General features: G+C 48.5%; 1 protein-coding gene across 3 annotated transcripts in view; it reads right to left on the bottom strand.

Moving 5' to 3' along the window:
* Positions 1-4607: 4607 nt before the first annotated feature.
* The window catches only part of cdk19 (cyclin dependent kinase 19), a 77373-nt gene continuing 60641 nt past the window's right edge, over positions 4608-21339 (bottom strand). For all 3 annotated transcript variants that reach the window (XM_088626830.1, XM_088626829.1, XM_088626831.1), the window contains exons 12-13: positions 14789-15046; positions 4608-9428 (exon numbers count right to left, since the gene is read on the bottom strand). In XM_088626830.1, coding sequence (XP_088482956.1) covers positions 9303-9428; positions 14789-15046 — 384 coding nt within the window. In that variant the 3' untranslated portion in view covers positions 4608-9302. The remainder of the gene's footprint in view (positions 9429-14788; positions 15047-21339) is intronic.

The raw sequence follows: 21339 nt of genomic DNA, 5'->3' as shown, positions 1-21339 counted from the left end.
AACTGGGCATAGCATGTCTCATAATACGTCCAAGTGGTAAAAGACGTAAACCAGTTCTGAACACACAAGAAGGAAGAAACCTGTCCACTTCTTCAATGTGAAAACCAGAGTGGCTATGGAGTCTGTTCAAGTAAGACTTTTACTAAAATCTGCGGTGTCCCGTTTGCTTAACAAGCCAGAGATGTTTAGAAGATATTCCAGTGAGCGTTTTCCTACTGGAGCACCTCTGACCAGCATGCGGCACGGTGTCGCCTCCTGTTCTGCCACTCCAGGCTCGCCGTGGATCACTGCGGCTCTAAAGCTCAGCCCTTCTTACGCTTGGACCATGTAGTGATTTTACAGGCCGTGGAAAATATTGCTGCGTCCCCTGTATAAAACAATCGATACAAATCATGAACACGTGATTTAAGATTTGCGCTCAGATACACATGGGATTAAGATTCGAGCTTAGATACAAAAAGAAAGCCTCGTCGTTCCTTACAGTTTCATCCTTTTCGGCTTTTACAGGGAGCAAGCCCGCTGTTACGCAACTGGTACTGGTGGAACAGAAAAAGGTGATGTTATTTCACAGGACGGCCCACACAAGCTCAACATGTCCAGCTCCTAGCGCCAGTCTATAGAAGAACCTGCAGCTTAGAAAGTGCAAAATGGGAGTAGTATTTTAACAGCTGGCCAGATCAATAAGACATACCGACTAACCCTCACAAAATTCGAAATTAGCACGTTCCTAGTGAGTCGTTGATTACAGATCCTGACGACGAGATTAGGAACTGGCTGACTTTCTGCAGTCGATGAGGAAGGGCCTGCCAATCAATTCCTTCTTCCTAATATTTTAAAAATTAACGTAAAAGCTAAGGCTCTCTGCCTTAGAAAGGCGCTAAAGACATTTATGCAATGTGGTCTTATACTCTATGTGTTGACTGGAGCTGTGTGCCCTGCATTTGAGGCAAAGATGTAGAACTGTGAGGTAGTGTTTGCAGCTGTGTGTCCTTTTCTAAGGTTGTGCCAGTGAAGGCAGCAGAGCTTCTAAACCTGCGGATCCAGCTGGCACACAGCTGCAGGCAGGGGATACTCTACTGCTTGTTTCTGTGAATGAAAGGCACCCCTGCGTTCCTCACACAGACATCTCGCCAGAGCTTCCAAAGTCGTATGGAAAAAATAAAAGTTTCAAAAAATGTAAGATAAGACGAGGCACTTGGCCAGTGAGAGACATTTGTCTTGATTATGAATCATTAATGGCTGAGACTTTCTTCAGCATACACAAATGCACAAAAAATACAAATTATGGCATTAAGAAAGCAGAAGGTTTAACAATATTTACTTTGTTTAAAATACTCAATATATCAAGGTCCAACGGTTTAAGAAACCTCCCCACATGTGCTGTTTTCTAATAAAAAACAAACTAAGCAGTTACCGTGTAGTAACTGGTGTAAGTAAGCTTTCATTCGTGTACTAGAACAGACATCAGACTTAGGTTCTAGCATATCCTCAAAGTCATTAAATCATAGTCCTACAGTATCAATGTTAGCAGGAAGCGGATCAGATTGAACCTTAATTAACATCACGCATAGCATTCCACAGAAAACAGTCCAGTTTGCTGAAAGCTAGGATGGATTCGTTTCCAAAAACCAAACAAGCTTGATTCTTGTTTTCAGCCTTTCTGATGGGGGAAAAAGAAAGAGCTCCGTTGCTCAGCGTAAGCGGCCTATAAGCCTGTTTGGGCATCTGGCTTGCAGAAGCGGCGCGGTGGCTCTCGTAGACAGAGGAATGGAAAAAGAGGGAAGCCGCAGGGAAAGGGAATCTTCTTCAGCAGGATCGCTCCTCCAAGTCCCAAGAGACTGGCCCTGCCACACACAATGGTGCAGCTGAAACGGAACCTCCCACTGCCAAGAAGTGGATGTTGAAGCTTCCTGGAATTACAGACATTTCAAGCGGCAGTTGTGTATATTGCACAGCGCTGACCACAAATGACTACACGGGCGGAGCAAGACATTGATCCTCAGACCACAGGTTCAGCACTCAGTGCATTCATTTCCCATGAAGCAAGGTTCTGTTGAGAAATCGGTAGGGGATGAATATTTACTCTCACCAGAAAAGGAAATCCGAGTGGCAGCTGAACAGAACTTCATCCCCCAGCCCCACAAACCATCTGCACGTTCAGTTTGTCAGAGCCTTTTCTGCAACACACTAACAGTCCTAACGGATCTGTGCGCTTTGACAGAAAACAGGCCCAGACCTACCCATGATCAACAGCCCATAATAACATGATGTAAACAGTACAAATGTTATCTTACACAATGATATTTCAACAGAGTTCAAGAGTGTTGCCTAACATTTACTATATAATGTTGAAAATATAATTCGTTATATGATCTCGTAACCTAATTTTTAAAGTAAAATCAGGTTTATGAACGCATCCATTAATGATGTCGCAACATTAGCTGATGAATTTCTTACATCATCATTCTTCTTTTCTTAATATTAAAAGCACCCAAGAGTCTTATGATAGTTCGGAGATTGAGAGTCGAAAATGTGATAGAATATATTTAAGGTTTCTCTTTTAGAGAATTTAAGGTTTCTCTTTTATCCAGGTTTATCCAACAGAATTAGGAAGGTACATTCTCAGTCAGGCTCCTTCACCAGGAGAGAGTCCTAATTCTTTCTGAATCTCTGTCCATGTACTCAGAAGGCAGCAGTGTCCACGCGGCCATTGTTAGGGTCCTGGACTAGTGACTGGAAGGTTGTGGGTTCAAATTCCAGGTGAGACACTGCTGTTGTACCCTTGAGCCAGGTACTCCACCTGAATTACTCCACTGAAATACCCTGCAGTATACCCTACCGTCAATGAAAGATTCAGCCAGGGAACTCGTAGACAAATGTTCAGTGCGGCTCCCTCTTGACACCGCCCGAGTGTGTACAGTGAAGAGTGAACGAGCTCTATAACTCATTCAGGGCACGAGGCTCTGAGGCAGCGTGGAGCTGTGGTGGCATCTGTGTCAATCCATTCTGCTGAGCTCTCCAACGTTCACATTTAACTCAGTGACGGGCTAGCACAGAAGTCCTTTTTATCATTTATTTTATGTGGATAAGTAAAATGAATGAGGATAGTGCTTCTTTTTCTTATTAGCCTGCTTTCCATGAGTTGCAAGGGACATACAGTACACAAATGTCTGGATTCCTGTGTTTGTGGACATGTTGACTCTCAAACTGTTTTTAATTTCAGTTACCAAACGTCAGGCAGATGAAATTCCACACAGTGTGAACACAGAACTCGAATATACTTTTAACTATTTAATGAAGACATTTTGTAAGATTGTGACCCTTCATGTACACACATGACCTGACAAATACAATCCTGACATCACTGTCTCTGCCTGGACAGACACAGAAACTGTTCTGGCAAAAATACTAAAAAGGCCACAGAGATACCTCAGCTGTGTCAAAGTGTCTCAACTCAGATATTTCTTGTCTTGTCTTTTGTGTAGTAATACTGTTTCCTAAAAAAAATATAGAAGGGCTGATATAGTAACAATGCTGAGAATCCTAACTGCTTAGGGCAAAGCTGAACAAATTCAGAACTTAATAATATGTCAACAAAACATGGGGACATGCAGTTTCATGTGCAGGTGGGAAGGGGAATCTTCCCAGTGTGGCGATCGCAGAGGAAGCGTTTCGCACGAGGAGCAGTTTACCTGAACTGAGCAATTAATCAGCTCGAGCTTTTACAGCATGTGTGATTGACAGGCAGGTTGACCATCAAGATCACAGGAGTTGACCATCCATCCATCATCCATGCCATATTTCATCCCATAGTCACTCTCCTCCCAAATTCAGTGCTCCGTGGTTTACATGGCTGTCTTGCAGTGCTGGGGCCCTGGGTTCAGCTCCAGCCCTGGGCTGCTGTCTGTGTGGAGTGTGTATGTTCTCCCTGTGTTCGCATGGGTTTCCTCCAGCTGCTCCAGTCTCCCCCTACAGCCCATGCTGGGAGGTTGATTGGCGTGTGGGGAAACTGGCTCTGGTGTGTGTGCTCCGTGATGGACTGGTGTCTCCTGCCTTGGGCCTGTTGCCTGCTGGGATAGACTCTAGCGCCCCCATGTCCCTGAACTGGAAAAAGCTGTGAGAAGATAGATGGGATTTCTCCCAACACACAAGCTGCTTGTTCTCTTACAAAGAAATCAATGTGGACATATCCATGCAGCATTTGTGCTTCAATTGGGCTCCGCAGGAATGATCAAAGCAAATTCTTAAGCTGTTTTGCAATGGAGAGCTTAGCCGAAGATGTCTCCTTCAAGGTTGGAGATTTAATACACACCGTATTGAACACTACTGCATGGGAACCCCTTTCACATTCACTAATTCAAGCCTGACCAAAGTTTGTTTAAATCTTTAAAATGCATTTTAACAGCCATCTTACATTCATCATGGCTTCGTGTGCTTGTTTGCAAACCATTATCAGTAATAATGGGATTTTGGGGGACAAAAGAATTAAATGCCTTACAAATTAAACTGGTAGAAAACAACCAAAAATGCAGCATGTTATTTTATTTCAGTTAAAGCTGCAAACAGTGAGGGAATTATCAAATAAAACAACCACAAAACATCACATCTGAAGCAAAAGAAATTTTATTACAATAGAGAATATAAAATAAATATACATGACTTTTTTCTCATTTAACAGTCATTTTTACAGTGAAATTAAGACAACTTTGCTAAAAGCAGCTGTACTAGTATTTTTTATTTTTCCTGCACTGTGCTATTCTCATATTGCCTTAGTTGAAAAAGCTATGGAATCACAGCAGATATTCTAAATAAGGTCCGAGTATAGACACACACAGAAAACAGATGTAAGGAAACAGGCACCCAGATCTGGAAAGAAAAGCCTTTTTTACACCTTTACCCAAATTTCTTTGCTTTATTTGCATTAAGTAGGCCATTTTGAGTCTTTGGGGGGGTGAAAGTTGATATGGATTTTTATTCTGAAGTGCTCTGGGGGTTAACACTTGGTGAAACCCAGACTTTGCGCAGGAAAGGCTTCTGCTTCTGAGACACAACTGAGGATTGGTCTTGTGTCTGGTTGACAGCATAGCCAGTTTCTTTCCTACATTCAAATTCAACATAAACACTGAAAGAAACTGAGACAACTAAGAAACAGAGCACAGGGCTGCCTAATGGCAGCAGACACTGTATTGTATCATGAGACAACGTGTATTCCTTCCAAACTTGGGCATCTATTTACTTATGTCCAGTCTCTGTGAATGTATTGGCATATATATACACATAACTGAATGAGTGACTTAAGTGCTGAAAGGTTTGGACTGAAAAAGACAAGCACATGCAACACACATTAACAAGGGGCAATGTGAACAGGTGCAGTTTTAGAAGTGCACTATTGTTTATATATACTATATAAAAAAACTCTCATACATGATTGTTAAAATGGACATTCTCTGTCCTTATTTCTTTTGTCATTTTTTAGTGTCTAAACAAGACATTAAAAAACAAAAACAAACAAAACATATTAAATAGTATTAATTTACCACTAAATAGTTCGGCAATAACAGTGCATTAAGGACAATTACCATAGCAAATACATTTTTCTATTCCATGATAATGAAGAACTCTTAAAATGTGGTCTTATGTACAATATTTCAAATTCATTTAAATGATGATAGTTAATATTCCTTAGAACAGAAAAGCATTTCATTCACTAAACCGTCTTTCCACAATATTCTGTTTAATGAGACAGAAATTCATTTAAGAGCACTCTATCTAGCGACCGTCACATTTTGCTGCAAATAAATCAAATTCGGCAAAGACACAAGCTGGGGAAATGGACAAACCTCTTCAAGAAGGCAAAACTGAGGTTAGAACTGGACTGTGACGCCGAGGTTAATACCCAGACTCCAAAAGGCACTGTCCACGTACTGAAGTGCATCACTTCAGTAAAAAAAAAAGAAAAACTGAAGAAGCCAGAACAAAACCGCTGAAGAGCTCCCTACCGACAACAGCTGTTTAAGAATAACACACGTGCACAGAAAATAACACTGCTGCACAGGAGGCATTACTACCCTAAAGCATTTAAACATCATCCCAAACAGAAGCACACCCTCCTCTTCATCATGTGTTTTCCTTTCACTCCAGTCAGAATCCAATCAGACCAGTTGCTGTAACTGGTTTCCAAAGCCTACAGTATGTATACCCCAGGCTCCATTCTGCTATTTGCTATATACAGTACTCCCTTCTGCAGAAGTGCGTCGTCACTGTAAGAGTAGCACGCCAGAATGCAGGGTGTTTCCCGTCACACATCAGTGGAAACGTAGGAACCTCCACTTACTTTTACAGTACAGCACAGGTCTTGTTTTGAATCCCGAAATTCAAAGGCCTCCGGTCGGGACCTTTCTAATTCAGTCTGGGATCCTCACTTGTGTTATGATACGGACGGGAGATTCTGACAAAAAGGCAAAGCAACCTCTGGAAAAGACAGTACTGATTCCGAAACTGCACTGCTGGAGACCAAAGCCAAAAACGGAAAGTAAAACATAAGATTTTCAAGGAGTAGCGGGAATCTAAAACAGTACTGACTAATTCTGCAAGTGAAATGACGATGATATTTCCAATCTGTTTCGGGTAGATATACATTTGCATAGGAACAACAGACTCGCATTAATGCCCTGCCATTGAAACAGAGGATGAGTACAGTTGCAACACACTTCTGAAAAATCAACACAATATCATGAGCTTTAGTATGGTATCTACTGCTTTAGAGTAGTACATTATGTGGCTACCACTAAGGTTTTCAGGAAACACCTTAACACTGTGTCAAAAAGGGTCATTTATACATCTTCCTTTAAGAAAAAAGCTGCTGCTGCTATGTGTTACATTGCATACCACAATTCTTGAAGTCTGTATATCACAACGGTCATACTCAGCAATTTTTGGGGGACTAAAACAAAAATTAAAACAGTTCCGTAAAAAAAACCCCCAACATGTAACCAATTTTTGTAAAAAAACAGATATACAAAAAGGCTGGATCAGTCCTAAGAAATGTGTTTAAAAAAGGAGCAGTGCCTTTTACACATCTGACTTTCACCTCATGGCACCCAGCAAGGAGGGCTGCCAAGTTCTGGGTTACAACAGCTCTTTTATCTGTCAGTCTATGGTGATTCACAGAAGGGAGAAAACTGGGAGAAAGGCAGTCGTTTCATCAGACGTCATGAAAATTGTTTTCAGGTGGTTCATGTTGTCAACGAACGGTCAACAACAAGGCTCCTGACTGTGGAGTTCCTGCAAAAATCCAAGTTTGTATTGCTACTTGACCATGACAAGGTCAGAAACTGTTTCCATGTACGAACGCTACAGACTCTCCAATGTCTGAGCAGCAGTGGCAGTACTGATAGTGTGTACAACTACGCCTTACCAGTAAGCTCCCTGATGCTGACAAGACAGGACTACATGATTTTTTTGGATCCTCACACAGTTATGTGGGTAAAAGAACAGAAGGGAAAAGAGATCAAAGGGACGACTGGTATCTGCTGCTTAAAAAAACACTCCGGGTCACTTTTCTTGGTGACACCACCACTCCAGGAGGTTTCACGAGATCTTAACGAGGTGTGGGAAAGGATCTCAATTCCCTCTCTGACCATTAGAGGGCGATGTGGCATCGCCTTATACCGGCCTCTGAGATTCAGACCCCATTCTTGGCAACTGGTGTTTCGGTGAGCATCATTATCCGCATCTTCACATTAGTCTCTGTTGGAGGCCAGCAATGTAGCTCCGGTCTCTTATTTTCACAGGACAGATACCACCAAAGTGAGTAACAACAACAACAACAATAATAAAACATTGTCTGGCATGCCGCTCAATGAAATACTCTGTGCTCCATCCATCTGGTGTGTGTAGGGCCACGCTATCTGGGTCTTCACCCAAGTGTTTTAGAATATCCCACTCTCTCTCTCTGTCCCTGAACCTTTCACAGGCCATGCTGACAACACCACTGCCAAACGGTACTTTTACAAAATTAATCAACATGAGGTAATGGTCTCGACAACAGACGCAACCAGCTTCCCCCGTTTCCTAATTCCCACTGCAAAGGGCTGCTGTTTCCACAAAATCCTAAATCATAACTCCAAGAATACCATCATGGGGCAGCTGAGCAACACAGCCTGACAGCTCTTAGTGTAAAAAAAGAAAAAGAGAGAGAGAACAGCCCATCAGTGACTGCTCTTTACAAAAATGTTCTTCACAAGAAGAAAAAAGAAAACAAGTGCTGCAAGATATAAAAACAATGCTTCATAAAAATCCCAAGTAAAAAATAAAAAGTCTCCTAGGTGAGTGCAGTGATAGGCTGAGGATCCTGAGGGTCACTCCCCCGTCTCAATGAATTCAGGGACCGAAATGTGCCATCTCTCTTCTAGCGCTGGTCTGGAAAGGACCCCTGTGTCGAGCTGTGTGGATGTCCAGGAAGCAGAGAGGAATCCCACCTGTAGCGGAACGGGAGCATCTTCTGCTTTATTGCCAAGCACGATCGTGCGACAGCAGTCTTCTCTGTTCACTCTCCTCAGAAGGCAGGAGGGAGGGGAGGATTCTGTCAGCATATCCAGTAGTGCACATTTGTATAAATACAGGCTGCCTGGCTCCATATTAAAAAAAACCCAAAACATTATGAGCATAAATGTATACATACTGTATATTTCGATATTCCCTGCAAGGACATGCAGGCTGCTCAGCTGCTGCTCCTCCTAAGCGAGCTAGGTTTTAAAAAGCTGACTGCAGCCGCAGCTGCTGAAGAAAGGTTTGTTCCTGTTCAGGACATCAAGATCCGAGATCAGAGTCTGTGGGGGGGGGCGTGGGGGGGATAAGGGCATTCTCCCGCGCGCTCATCCCCCCGGTCCTGTATATAAAAATATTTACAAAACAAGAGAGCTCGAAAGTAAACTTAAAACTCTACGGAGCAGCAAACAAAACGGGGCTCTTGTTAAAACACATAGAAAAGGTGCTGTATAGAAATTAACAGGTCTGCAATTCCTCTTCGAGAAGAACTGTTGTACTGTAAGCACTATGGTTCAACCCCAGCATCGTCTGTATGGCAGGGTTTAGACAGACAAGTCTATTTAATAGTATCAAAAAAAAGTCCTTGTTTTTTTTTCTTAGTTTGTTTGTACTGTAAAAAAAAAAGGCAAGGTAACATTGGGAACAAAATGAAACAATTCCTGGTGCTCTTCGTCACCAGAGGCCTAGAATAAACGGTCAGTCTTTTTGGTTCCTTTTTTTGTTTCCATTCTGCTTCTCTTCGTGGAAGCGCCTCAGTACCGGTGAGACTGGTGAGGGTACTGGGAGCTCTGCTGAGACGAGGAGGAGTATCCCATAGTGCCCTGCGACTGAGCAGAACCCTGGACGTTGCTTTGGTAACCCAGTCGTGAGCTGGAGTGCTGCAGGGAGAAGGAAGAAAGATCAACAGCAGCAGTGGGTAGCTCACCTTGCCACAAGTCCCTTACTGTATGTTAGCTGTCATCCCAAGCTCGAATTGTAAAGTTTAGTCATCTAAAGTTTCCGATTAACTGAGTTACAGCAGCTTTCATGCAAAGTGATTTTTAAAAAGCAAGACTTTCTTTTAAGAAGCAGGCAGTGGGTCAAATGACGTGAAAATTGCTGGCCAATCAATTTCTAAACATGAAAAACAATCTGGACTGAAAAACAGAAAAAGGAAACACATCTGCTGCACATGTGCACTTAGCGTGATGAGAAAAAGAGACAGGAAGCAAGTCATTCAATAAAAAAATAAAATATGTGTAGAAATGGCTTCAAGCCTCTTAATTCCATGCCGGTGAGCGACAGAGTGAAGAAATGGGAGTGTAACACAGGTGTCAGGGGCTGTGTTGATTTAAGTTTATATAGAACGGTCAGTGTCTCCCTAAGTGTCGACATTATTCTTCTTGTCCTTGGAGCTTCACATTGAAGGTCCTTGCGCAGATGATCGTTAATTACCACACGGCTCAGAGGGAGTGTGAGTCACATGACTCGAGAACAGGTTACGAATGCACAATAAATTGTGAGCCACTTGATGGCAATATTCTCTTCCAAATCCCTGCGATGTCATCACATGTAACACTGTGAGATCATTCATTATTATTATTGTCGTTGTTGAAAGCCCGGTGTTGACAAAGAAATCTCATCGTGGGATTGAAAAACGCTGGGCTGGAAGAACACATATGGGAATTCTACACACATGACCACACAGCGGACATTTTCAGAAGCTCCAGCGGTACCTGGTGTTCGGGACTGTTACAGATCAAGCTCCCCTCTGATTGACCTCAGTGAGAGTCAGTCCATCCCAAGGGAGAGCCAAGTAAAAGTCAAGCAGAGAAGGCATCGTCTGAAGACAAAAGCCTACAAGTGCGGGGCTACAATGCAGAGAGCTGGCGGGTCCGTACAGCCCTGTGCGGGCTCGCACACTGCGTGGATATTTATACCTCTGCTGAGCGGTGACTTGGATTGCCACAGCTGTCCATTTGCAGGCTCAGTCCTTTCTAAATATAGAGCTGTGTGCTGCAAGGTGACACATCTCAACCTCCTGAACGCTTTCTAAGCAGGTTCAGAAGAGATTAATCGTACTCTGGGAAATCCTGTCTAGGTGCTCCCCTGGTGATCGTGTCGTGCGTAATCTCCTCTGTTCTGTTAGGGCGAGTCTGTCAGGGCCAGAACACAGTGACAAAACTGACACTCTGCTCTGCAGCGCTGACCCCTGAGTACCACAGAGTGATATAATACTGTCACTGCTGTCTGTGTTTCCACAGGACACAATGAACACAGTCGGGTGCTTTATACACTACTGAAGAGGGAGACAAACTTCCATTTTCTTTATGCGCACCCCAGTCAATGCATTACTGTCACTACTGCAGGAACTACTGTTCTGTAGGAACCACCGAAATCGCACTTAACATATCTCCAGTGGAGGAAAAGCACAGTCTGCAGACCCCAGAGAGCTCTCGCAGGGCTATGAGCAGAGCCGTAGAAATATGTTCGACGCCCTTGAGACACAGGTGGAGCTCTGTAGTGAAAACACCTGAAAGATGACACTGCCTGTAGACAAGTACAAGGTATTGCATTAAGGAAGCAAAAACAAAGAGCAAGAATGAAAGGGGAAAGACGCGAGGGCTTCTGTTGACTGTGCACGGCGCTGGGCACCACGAGACAGAAAGGATTTGTCTGCTCTGGAATCCGGCCAGGCAAGAGCAAATAGGCACCTTCCAGCGCTCAAAGGAATGTCCTACACCGACAGGCTACAAGACTTAAATTGTTACAGCTTTGAACACAAACCAGAGAAGGAGAAGTGCATTGAAAAACACAGGACAGGAGGCACTAAGGTTTACAAAAAGTGGGATTCTGGAATAAGCTACCCAGCTACATATGTGACATTTCTTGCTAGAACACAGAATGGCCACATCTCATTTGCGAACAATGTTTCTTGTGTTTGTGCTGTTCCTAATCCAGAGGTTAAATCTTTTTTTGTTAAGACGCTTAAGTCGTGAACTCAATAAAAGAAACAGCCACAGTGGCTGTTGGCGAAATCTACAAAAAATAGCAGATTGTTTAGGACACAGCAGTTCCTCATGAGAGAAGGCGGTGTTGAAGACACAGTGATCTGGAATGTTCTCCAACAACAAATGCTTTGCTTTCATTTAAACAAACAGGACTTGAAAATTAACTAAAATAAAGTCAATGTGTCTTTAAGAACTCTTTTCCTCCTGGATTGTACTTCTCCTGTTACGAACAGAAAATGTAAATGTATACAAAGTACTTTTAGGGACAGTATGTACAAAACCAAACATATTGGCAATTCCAACTTATTAAATACACATTTACAATGTCAGGAGAAAACATTATTTGAACAACCTATATGTTTGTGACAGAAAAGATTACATTAAAGAAAATGGTTGGTTTGTCTTTGAGCAATTATTCCCGAGACGACTTTGCAAATTACATTCTTTTGAAATGCAATTCTTGGATTACGGCAAACATTCATTACATTAGAACATTAGAAAGTATATATCTCAATGAACAGCTGTTTAACAAAGCCCTTTTGTGGAAGGGAGAGAAAGCTTCAGGCAAAACGGGAATATTCTGAACTGTAGTGAAAGAGTCAGCTACTTTCCAAATTCAAAAGTCAGGTGATGAACCACTACTGAATAACTTGTTTAAACAGTACAGTACTCAATAGACGATGTTTTAAAAGTTTACATAAAAAAATGAAATCTACAAAGAAATGTTTTCCATTAGATGGAACTGTACAATGTTTAATGCATCATTAAGTAGAGCGAAAATAAATCCAACACATACAGTAAAGAACAGGACATTCCTGTTTCTGACTCGCTCGCATGACTTCAATGTAAAGACTGATATAGAGTTTTTGAAGAACTACAATCAACTGACAGGGCTGATGTGGAACATCACTGTTTATCTCTCACCAGGCGTAACAAACCCCCCCAAGGCAGGGTGACAGAAGTGAGCACTGTCACCAGACAGCGATAGGAATACTGGAAAAGAGGAACATGTAACAGGTCAACAGAGAACATGCAAAACAGCTGATCAAATGCCTCGCAGTTGTTTTAAGAGGTAGGATATGTGACAGCACTTCTAATCTCAACCTTCGTATTGTGTTCCATAAAGAAAATATATTCCTGTTGATACTGCCACTAATCCATTTGTCAACGAGCATTAATGCCCAAGAGGACGACGAATGTTTCTGAGCTGAAAGCCCTAGTTAATACTGAAATATTATTTCAGAACCTCAAAGAAGCAATACTTGGGGAGGATGTGATTTTCTCAGATGTGATAAACAAAATATTAGCATTAAGCAGATTGTGCCAAATCAGTAGTAGTTTTCTGACACTGGCCTACATTGACTAGTCTGCACAGAGCACACCTCATACTAGTGCCAAAAACCCTTTCTCCTCGCGCTGAGGGAGGTCTCATACTTCACCGGGACAAAATAACACAACTCCAGCCTGAACGACCGCATAGCAATCTGCTAAACTGAGTGGAATGCTGAATGGCCTCTTTTGCATATAATAATGTGCTTTAAAATCACGATTGAGCGGAAATACCACATTTGCGGTATCGAGCTTAAGAACACGCATTACACCATTTTCTAAACTGTATGACAGAACAGAAACAGAAAATCTGAGAAAAAAAGTTTTGAACAAATAAATTGAACGGAAGGTAATTACATTTCCAGTTTTAAAGCGTTCTTTTCTTAGTATTATTGTCATCGAACTGCTGAAAGAAGTTGGTACATAAGAACGTTTTGCAAACAAGAGGAGGCCAGGGATCTAATCTAGACATTTCTGGAAAGCAGTCAGGGTCTGGTAGTGCAGGACACTCCCTTAAGCCCCAGCACTGACCTTTCGGCACGTCTCTGGACTGACTTCAGAGCAGCAGCATCTCTTTTATAGTGTGGTGACTAAAACTGTACACAATGTGCTAAATCAGGCCTGACTAGTGCATCATACAGTTCTAACACAACATTATTCTATGCTTTTAACTAATTATCCTAGTATTTTGTTTGCCTTTTGCTGCTGGAACATGTCTACATTGGACCTAAATGTCTTTGAATTTCATTTGCCGCTTCCAAAAGTAGGAACTAATCTTCCTAATTGTCACCATCTGCAAAAGTGGGTAGTTTCCCAGCTAAACCACAGTCTAGATCATCGACACAGATTTAAAAAAGCAGTGGTCCTAGTACAGATCCCTTTGGTACCCCACTAATTCCATCACCCCAATATTGGCAGGGAAACATTAGGTGTCAAAAGAAAGAGACCTCGCTGTGATCTATATGATCACTTGTCCCGTGACAAACCCTATAATGGTCCAATCAAAGGGCACGTTAAAGAATTTCTGCGCACAGCAGCTCCATTAGGAGTCGGAATTGGACGTATCGCTCAGCCCCTCATATCAGTCAAGTGCAGCACACGACTGACACTGAAGAAGTCCACATCTCGAGGAGAGGGCCAAAGACCGCCTTGAGAAATAAGGAGAGAGAGCCATTCTGGGTTGCCTATTTCAACCCATTAAAACCGGATTCAATGACCACGGAATTAGTGTCGACACCTAACGAGCTGATTGATGTGAAAGGTGAAAAGCTGTGAGAACCAATTCTAAGAGGATATTTTATATCTGAGCATGAGTGTGTGCATTGGTGGTGTTTGCATACGTGTTGGTCTTGGTATATGAATCTCGAATGTAGTGTATATGATCAAGCGGGTCTGTTTATTCACCTAACAGCCCTTCTAATTTAAAACAAAGCCTAGGTCTCCTTTCGTGGGGAAGGTGGGTGGCTGGGCAGCCTTCCTATAGTCCAGTGGATCTCCAGGAAGCCCAACGTGTGTGAGCCGAGGGAGGCTGTCGTGCAGAACCGCTGACAGCAAGTGTATTAAGGAGTACGGAGCGGACGTCCAGCTGTCTCCGGGCTGCACCTCTGGGAGTTATGGGTGTGCATTCTGTCTTCTCTTTCCTTATGGATCTAGTTGCTGCAGTTTTGCAGGTTCTCCTGGCAGCTACAGTACACCTCTACTTCACTGGCTCCATTCTCTACCCCTCTGCTCCTACTTCGCTTACTACCACCATCCACGGTCTCCTCTGTGTTTTGGAATTGGGTTTTATGTTGTGTATTCTTTTTATTTATTGTTGTTGTTGTCGTTCTGTAAAGCGCTTTGAGAAGCCGCCCTTAAAGGCGCTATATAAAATAGAGTTTGTTATTATTACACACTAAGGAGAGGCCTGGGGATCTCACCTGGTACTCGGACTGCATGACGCCCGCGCCGGAGCTCACCCCAGACGGCCCGAGCCGCGGCTTCTTGTTGGGGGGTCCCTGGTCCTGGCTGTGCTGCAGCCCGCCGCCCCCGGCGCCCCCCCCGCCGGCCCCCGCCGTGCCGTTGGTCTGGGCGCCGCTCTGCTGTGAGGGGGCCTGCTGCTGCGGCACTGCCTGCTGCTGCTGGGGCTGAGGCTGGGCCTGAGGCTGGGGGCCCGTCTGCTGCTGCTGCTGCTGGTTCTGCACACAACACAGCCCTGTCACACTGCAGCCTGGACACACCACACAGCCCTGTCACACTGCAGCCTGAACACACCACACAGCCCCGTCACACTGCAGCCTGGACACACCACACAGCCCCGTCACACTGCAGCCTGGACACACAACACAGCCCCGTCACACTGCAGCCTGGACACACAACACAGCCCTGTCACACTGCAGCCTGAACACACCACACAGCCCCGTCACACTGCAGCCTGGACACACAACACAGCCCTGTCACACTGCAGCCTGAACACACCACACAGCCCCGTCACACTGCAGCCTGGACACACAACACAGCCCCGTCACACTGCAGCCTGGACACACAACACAGCCCCGTCACACTGCAGCCTGGACACACCACACAGCCCTGTCACACTGCAGCCTGGACACACCACACAGCCCTGTCACACTGCAGCCTGGACACACAACACAGCCCTGTCACACTGCAGCCTGGACACACCACACAGCCCTGTCACACTGCAGCCTGGACACACAACACAGCCCCGTCACACTGCAGCCTGGACACACAACACAGCCCCGTCACACTGCAGCCTGGACACACCACACAGCCCCGTCACACTGCAGCCTGGACACACAACACAGCCCCGTCACACTGCAGCCTGGACACACAACACAGCCCCGTCACACTGCAGCCTGGACACACCACACAGCCCTGTCACACTGCAGCCTGGACACACAACACAGCCCTGTCACACTGCAGCCTGGACACACCACACAGCCCTGTCACACTGCAGCCTGAACAACAACACAGCCCCGTCACACTGCAGCCTGGACACACAACACAGCCCCGTCACACTGCAGCCTGGACACACAACACAGCCCCGTCACACTGCAGCCTGGACACACAACACAGCCCCGTCACACTGCAGCCTGGACACACCACACAGCCCCGTCACACTGCAGCCTGGACACACCACACAGCCCCGTCACACTGCAGCCTGAACACACCACACAGCCCCGTCACACTGCAGCCTGGACACACAACACAGCCCCGTCACACTGCAGCCTGGACACACAACACAGCCCCGTCACACTGCAGCCTGAACACACCACACAGCCCCGTCACACTGCAGCCTGAACACACCACACAGCCCTGTCACACTGCAGCCTGAACACACCACACAGCCCCGTCACACTGCAGCCTGAACACACCACACAGCCCCGTCACACTGCAGCCTGAACACACCACACAGCCCCGTCACACTGCAGCCTGAACACACCACACAGCCCCGTCACACTGCAGCCTGAACAACAACACAGCCCCGTCACACTGCAGCCTGGACACACAACACAGCCCCGTCACACTGCAGCCTGAACACACCACACAGCCCCGTCACACTGCAGCCTGAACACACCACACAGCCCCGTCACACTGCAGCCTGGACACACAACACAGCCCCGTCACACTGCAGCCTGAACAACAACACAGCCCCGTCACACTGCAGCCTGGACACACCACACAGCCCCGTCACACTGCAGCCTGGACACACAACACAGCCCTGTCACACTGCAGCCTGAACACACCACACAGCCCCGTCACACTGCAGCCTGAACACACCACACAGCCCCGTCACACTGCAGCCTGGACACACAACACAGCCCCGTCACACTGCAGCCTGAACAACAACACAGCCCCGTCACACTGCAGCCTGGACACACCACACAGCCCCGTCACACTGCAGCCTGGACACACCACACAGCCCCGTCACACTGCAGCCTGGACACACAACACAGCCCCGTCACACTGCAGCCTGGACACACAACACAGCCCCGTCACACTGCAGCCTGGACACACCACACAGCCCCGTCACACTGCAGCCTGAACACACAACACAGCCCCGTCACACTGCAGCCTGAACACACCACACAGCCCCGTCACACTGCAGCCTGGACACACCACACAGCCCCGTCACACTGCAGCCTGGACACACCACACAGCCCCGTCACACTGCAGCCTGAACACACCACACAGCCCCGTCACACTGCAGCCTGGACACACAACACAGCCCCGTCACACTGCAGCCTGGACACACAACACAGCCCCGTCACACTGCAGCCTGGACACACCACACAGCCCCGTCACACTGCAGCCTGGACACACCACACAGCCCTGTCACACTGCAGCCTGGACACACAACACAGCCCCGTCACACTGCAGCCTGGACACACAACACAGCCCCGTCACACTGCAGCCTGGACACACCACACAGCCCTGTCACACTGCAGCCTGGACACACCACACAGCCCCGTCACACTGCAGCCTGGACACACAACACAGCCCCGTCACACTGCAGCCTGGACACACAACACAGCCCCGTCACACTGCAGCCTGGACACACAACACAGCCCCGTCACACTGCAGCCTGGACACACCACACAGCCCTGTCACACTGCAGCCTGGACACACAACACAGCCCTGTCACACTGCAGCCTGGACACACCACACAGCCCTGTCACACTGCAGCCTGAACAACAACACAGCCCCGTCACACTGCAGCCTGGACACACAACACAGCCCCGTCACACTGCAGCCTGGACACACAACACAGCCCCGTCACACTGCAGCCTGGACACACAACACAGCCCCGTCACACTGCAGCCTGGACACACCACACAGCCCCGTCACACTGCAGCCTGGACACACCACACAGCCCCGTCACACTGCAGCCTGAACACACCACACAGCCCCGTCACACTGCAGCCTGGACACACAACACAGCCCCGTCACACTGCAGCCTGGACACACAACACAGCCCCGTCACACTGCAGCCTGAACACACCACACAGCCCCGTCACACTGCAGCCTGAACACACCACACAGCCCTGTCACACTGCAGCCTGAACACACCACACAGCCCCGTCACACTGCAGCCTGAACACACCACACAGCCCCGTCACACTGCAGCCTGAACACACCACACAGCCCCATCACACTGCAGCCTGAACACACCACACAGCCCCGTCACACTGCAGCCTGAACAACAACACAGCCCCGTCACACTGCAGCCTGGACACACAACACAGCCCCGTCACACTGCAGCCTGAACACACCACACAGCCCCGTCACACTGCAGCCTGAACACACCACACAGCCCCGTCACACTGCAGCCTGGACACACCACACAGCCCTGTCACACTGCAGCCTGAACAACAACACAGCCCCGTCACACTGCAGCCTGGACACACCACACAGCCCCGTCACACTGCAGCCTGGACACACAACACAGCCCCGTCACACTGCAGCCTGAACACACCACACAGCCCCGTCACACTGCAGCCTGGACACACCACACAGCCCCGTCACACTGCAGCCTGAACACACCACACAGCCCTGTCACACTGCAGCCTGGACACACCACACAGCCCCGTCACACTGCAGCCTGAACACACCACACAGCCCTGTCACACTGCAGCCTGGACACACAACACAGCCCCGTCACACTGCAGCCTGAACACACCACACAGCCCCGTCACACTGCAGCCTGAACAACAACACAGCCCCGTCACACTGCAGCCTGGACACACAACACAGCCCCGTCACACTGCAGCCTGGACACACAACACAGCCCCGTCACACTGCAGCCTGAACACACAACACAGCCCCGTCACACTGCAGCCTGGACACACAACACAGCCCCGTCACACTGCAGCCTGGACACACCACACAGCCCCGTCACACTGCAGCCTGGACACACAACACAGCCCTGTCACACTGCAGCCTGGACACACCACACAGCCCCGTCACACTGCAGCCTGGACACACAACACAGCCCCGTCACACTGCAGCCTGGACACACAACACAGCCCCGTCACACTGCAGCCTGGACACACAACACAGCCCCGTCACACTGCAGCCTGGACACACAACACAGCCCCGTCACACTGCAGCCTGGACACACCACACAGCCCCGTCACACTGCAGCCTGGACACACAACACAGCCCCGTCACACTGCAGCCTGGACACACCACACAGCCCCGTCACACTGCAGCCTGGACACACAACACAGCCCTGTCACACTGCAGCCTGGACACACAACACAGCCCTGTCACACTGCAGCCTGAACACACCACACAGCCCTGTCACACTGCAGCCTGAACACACAACACAGCCCCGTCACACTGCAGCCTGGACACACAACACAGCCCTGTCACACTGCACCACACAGCCCCGTCACACTGCAGCCTGAACACACCACACAGCCCCGGACACACAACACAGCCCCGTCACACTGCAGCCTGGACACACAACACAGCCCCGTCACACTGCAGCCTGGACACACAACACAGCCCCGTCACACTGCAGCCTGGACACACAACACAGCCCCGTCACACTGCAGCCTGGACACACAACACAGCCCCGTCACACTGCAGCCTGGACACACAACACAGCCCCGTCACACTGCAGCCTGAACACACCACACAGCCCTGTCACACTGCAGCCTGAACACACCACACAGCCCCGTCACACTGCAGCCTGAACACACAACACAGCCCCGTCACACTGCAGCCTGGACACACAACACAGCCCTGTCACACTGCACCACACAGCCACGTCACACTGCAGCCTGAACACACCACACAGCCCCGTCACACTGCAGCCTGGACACACAACACAGCCCCGTCACACTGCAGCCTGGACACACAACACAGCCCCGTCACACTGCAGCCTGGACACACAACACAGCCCCGTCACACTGCAGCCAGGACACACAACACAGCCCCGTCACACTGCAGCCTGAACACACCACACAGCCCCGGACACACAACACAGCCCCGTCACACTGCAGCCTGGACACACAACACAGCCCCGTCACACTGCAGCCTGGACACACAACACAGCCCCGTCACACTGCAGCCTGGACACACCACACAGCCCTGTCACACTGCAGCCTGAACAACAACACAGCCCTGTCGCACTGCAGCCTGAACACACAACACAGCCCCGTCACAATGCAGCCTGGACACACAACACAGCCCTGTCACACTGCAGCCTGGACACACAACACAGCCCTGTCACACTGCAGCCTGAACACACAACACAGCCCCGTCACACTGCAGCCTGGACACACAACACAGCCCCGTCACACTGCAGCCTGAACAACAACACAGCCCCGTCACACTGCAGCCTGGACACACCACACAGCCCCGTCACACTGCAGCCTGGACACACAACACAGCCCCGTCACACTGCAGCCTGGACACACAACACAGCCCCGTCACACTGCAGCCTGGACACACAACACAGCCCTGTCACACTGCAGCCTGGACACACCACACAGCCCTGTCACACTGCAGCCTGGACACACCACACAGCCCTGTCACACTGCAGCCTGGACACACCACACAGCCCTGTCACACTGCAGCCTGGACACACAACACAGCCCCGTCACACTGCAGCCTGAACAACAACACAGCCCCGTCACACTGCAGCCTGAACACACAACACAGCCCCGTCACACTGCAGCCTGGACACACCACACAGCTCCGTCACACTGCAGCCTGGACACACCACACAGCCCCGTCACACTGCAGCCTGAACACACAACACAGCCCCGTCACACTGCAGCCTGGACACACCACACAGCCCTGTCACACTGCAGCCTGGACACACCACACAGCCCCGTCACACTGCAGCCTGGACACACCACACAGCCCTGTCACACTGCAGCCTGGACACACAACACAGCCCCGTCACACTGCAGCCTGAACACACCACACAGCCCCGTCACACTGCAGCCTGGACACACAACACAGCCCCGTCACACTGCAGCCTGAACACACAACACAGCCCTGTCACACTGCAGCCTGGACACACCACACAGCCCTGTCACACTGCAGCCTGGACACACAACACAGCCCCGTCACACTGCAGCCTGGACACACCACACAGCCCTGTCACACTGCAGCCTGGACACACAACACAGCCCCGTCACACTGCAGCCTGGACACACCACACAGCCCCGTCACACTGCAGCCTGAACACGTAACACAGCCCCGTCACACTGCAGCCTGGACACACAACACAGCCGGGCCATACAACACAGCCACTGTTACACTACAGCCTGGATGCGCAACACAGCCACTGGTACACTACAGACCTGGACCCACAACACAACCTCTGGTACACTACAGACCTGGAGAAACACACCCTGCCCTGCTGCTTCTGCACACAACACACCGCCTGTTACACTACAGCCTGGACACACAGCGTTGTCTGTGTGTTAAAGACATTTCATTCACAGACTAA

The sequence above is a fragment of the Lepisosteus platostomus genome, chromosome 3 (assembly GCF_059453375.1).
Source record: "Lepisosteus platostomus isolate fLepPlt1 chromosome 3, fLepPlt1.hap1, whole genome shotgun sequence".
Taxonomy (NCBI): Eukaryota; Metazoa; Chordata; class Actinopteri; order Semionotiformes; family Lepisosteidae; genus Lepisosteus; species Lepisosteus platostomus.
The sequence above is the reverse complement of the archived record's forward strand: the minus strand, read 5'-3'. Positions and strand labels throughout refer to the sequence as shown.